At 46.1% G+C, this 1704-nt stretch overlaps 1 protein-coding gene across 1 annotated transcript in view; it reads left to right on the forward strand.

The window, feature by feature from the left end:
- The window catches only part of LOC101848082 (structural maintenance of chromosomes protein 6), a gene marked incomplete in the record, with an annotated part of 34668 nt that overhangs the window by 9049 nt on the left and 23915 nt on the right, over positions 1-1704 (forward strand). Inside the window, 1 exon segment of the mRNA XM_013089324.2 lies at positions 956-1036. Within this exon segment, the coding sequence (XP_012944778.1) occupies positions 956-1036 (81 nt within the window).

The raw sequence follows: 1704 nt of genomic DNA on the forward strand, positions 1-1704 counted from the left end.
GCGTATTGCTCTGTCCTAACCTCCCTGAGACCGTAACCCCTTCTCTGCTGACCTATATTCTCCGCCCTATGCTGACCTTGTTGCCACGAATGGCAATTCAAATGGGTGATCCTTTTAAAATGCTATTTACTCTGTGGTAATATATCAAACGCATAAAAATGTCTATATCATTTTAAAGGAAAATGAATAGACCGCTATCATCATCAGCAAAAATTTCGCTGATAGCCTGATACGTTGTGAGCATATATCGCGAGCCATCAGCCATGGCTCAGAGCTAGAATAAGACGCTAGTACTGTGAAGAGGGAGTGGTGCTATAATTCACGCTTTATCTGTCATTTTTGGTCTAATTAGGGCAAACTAAAGCTTCTCTAACTCGGGAATAAAAGAGCTTTCAGGGGGGCCCACTCTCTATACTAAATTGCAATTTCCGGCTGAGTTAGGAAACGAAACAATATAGTGATATTGCCGGGAGTACACTGTATGTCTACAGCGCATAGGAGGGCCCGATTTATAGGCGTACACTGTACGCTGAGCAGCAGTGAAGCGGTTAAAGGAGATGGTGAACCCCGATAACCCCTGGATGTTTGTCTCTAACTCACATTGTGTAATAATAGGCTCAGGTGAAACACTCTCTTTTTTGTAGGATTTTGTCTAAGGCCCATCACTATACAGTGACAGAATTTAATTGCCTATTTGTTAACATTAATAATAATATTGTAGACAATTTTTTGGGGGGGTCTGTCCTGTAAAATTTTAAAGTTTGAATTATCGAGGTTCTAACAGATGTATGGTACTTATCTGTTACTAGTGTTACTCTCTAGCAACAACTCTAATCTAGGCTCTTATATGACCTAATTGTGTTGTAAGTGCCATCAAACTTATACTGAAATGAATAAAAATCTGTCAAATTTCTAGAGTTGTCTGTAATGTTTTCATGTGTGTGTGTGTGTGCAGGGGCTGAGGCCGATGGAGAAGACGTTGAGCAACGAGATGGAAGCGCTGCCACGGTTCCAGAAAAAAGTGGAGGATTCTAAGGTATGCTTGGGCTTAACTTGGAGGTACGGTTGGGTTAGGCTTGGGTTGGAGGTTAGATGGGCTGGGGTTGGAGGTAGGGTTAGGCTGGGGTTGGGAGGTAGTGTTAGGCTGGGGTTGGAGGTATAGATGGGCTGGGGTTGGAGGTATAGATGGGCTGGGGTTGGAGGTATAGATGGGCTGGGGTTGGAGGTATGGTAAGGTTAGGCTGGGGTTGGAGGTATGGTAAGGTTAGGCTGGGGTTGGAGTTATAGATGGGCTAGGGTTGGAGGTATAGATGGGCAGGAGTTGGAGGTATAGATGGGCTGGGATTGGAGGTATAGATGGGCTGGGGTTGGAGGTATGGTAAGGTTAGGCTGGGGTTGGAGGTATAGATGGGCTTGGGTTGGAGGTATAGATGGGCTGGGGTTGGAGGTTAGATGGGCTTAGGTTGGAGGTATAGATGGGCTGGGGTTGGAGGTATAGATGGGCTGGGGTTGGAGGTATAGATGGGCTGGGGTTGGAGGTATGGTAAGGTTAGGCTGGGGTTGGAGGTATGGTAAGGTTAGGCTGGGGTTGGAGTTATAGATGGGCTAGGGTTGGAGGTATAGATGGGCAGGAGTTGGAGGTATAGATGGGCTGGGATTGGAGGTATAGATGGGCTGGGGTTGGAGGTATGGTAAGGTTAGGCT

The sequence above is a fragment of the Aplysia californica genome, unplaced genomic scaffold (assembly GCF_000002075.1).
Source record: "Aplysia californica isolate F4 #8 unplaced genomic scaffold, AplCal3.0 scaffold00927, whole genome shotgun sequence".
NCBI classification, from domain to species: domain Eukaryota; kingdom Metazoa; phylum Mollusca; class Gastropoda; order Aplysiida; family Aplysiidae; genus Aplysia; species Aplysia californica.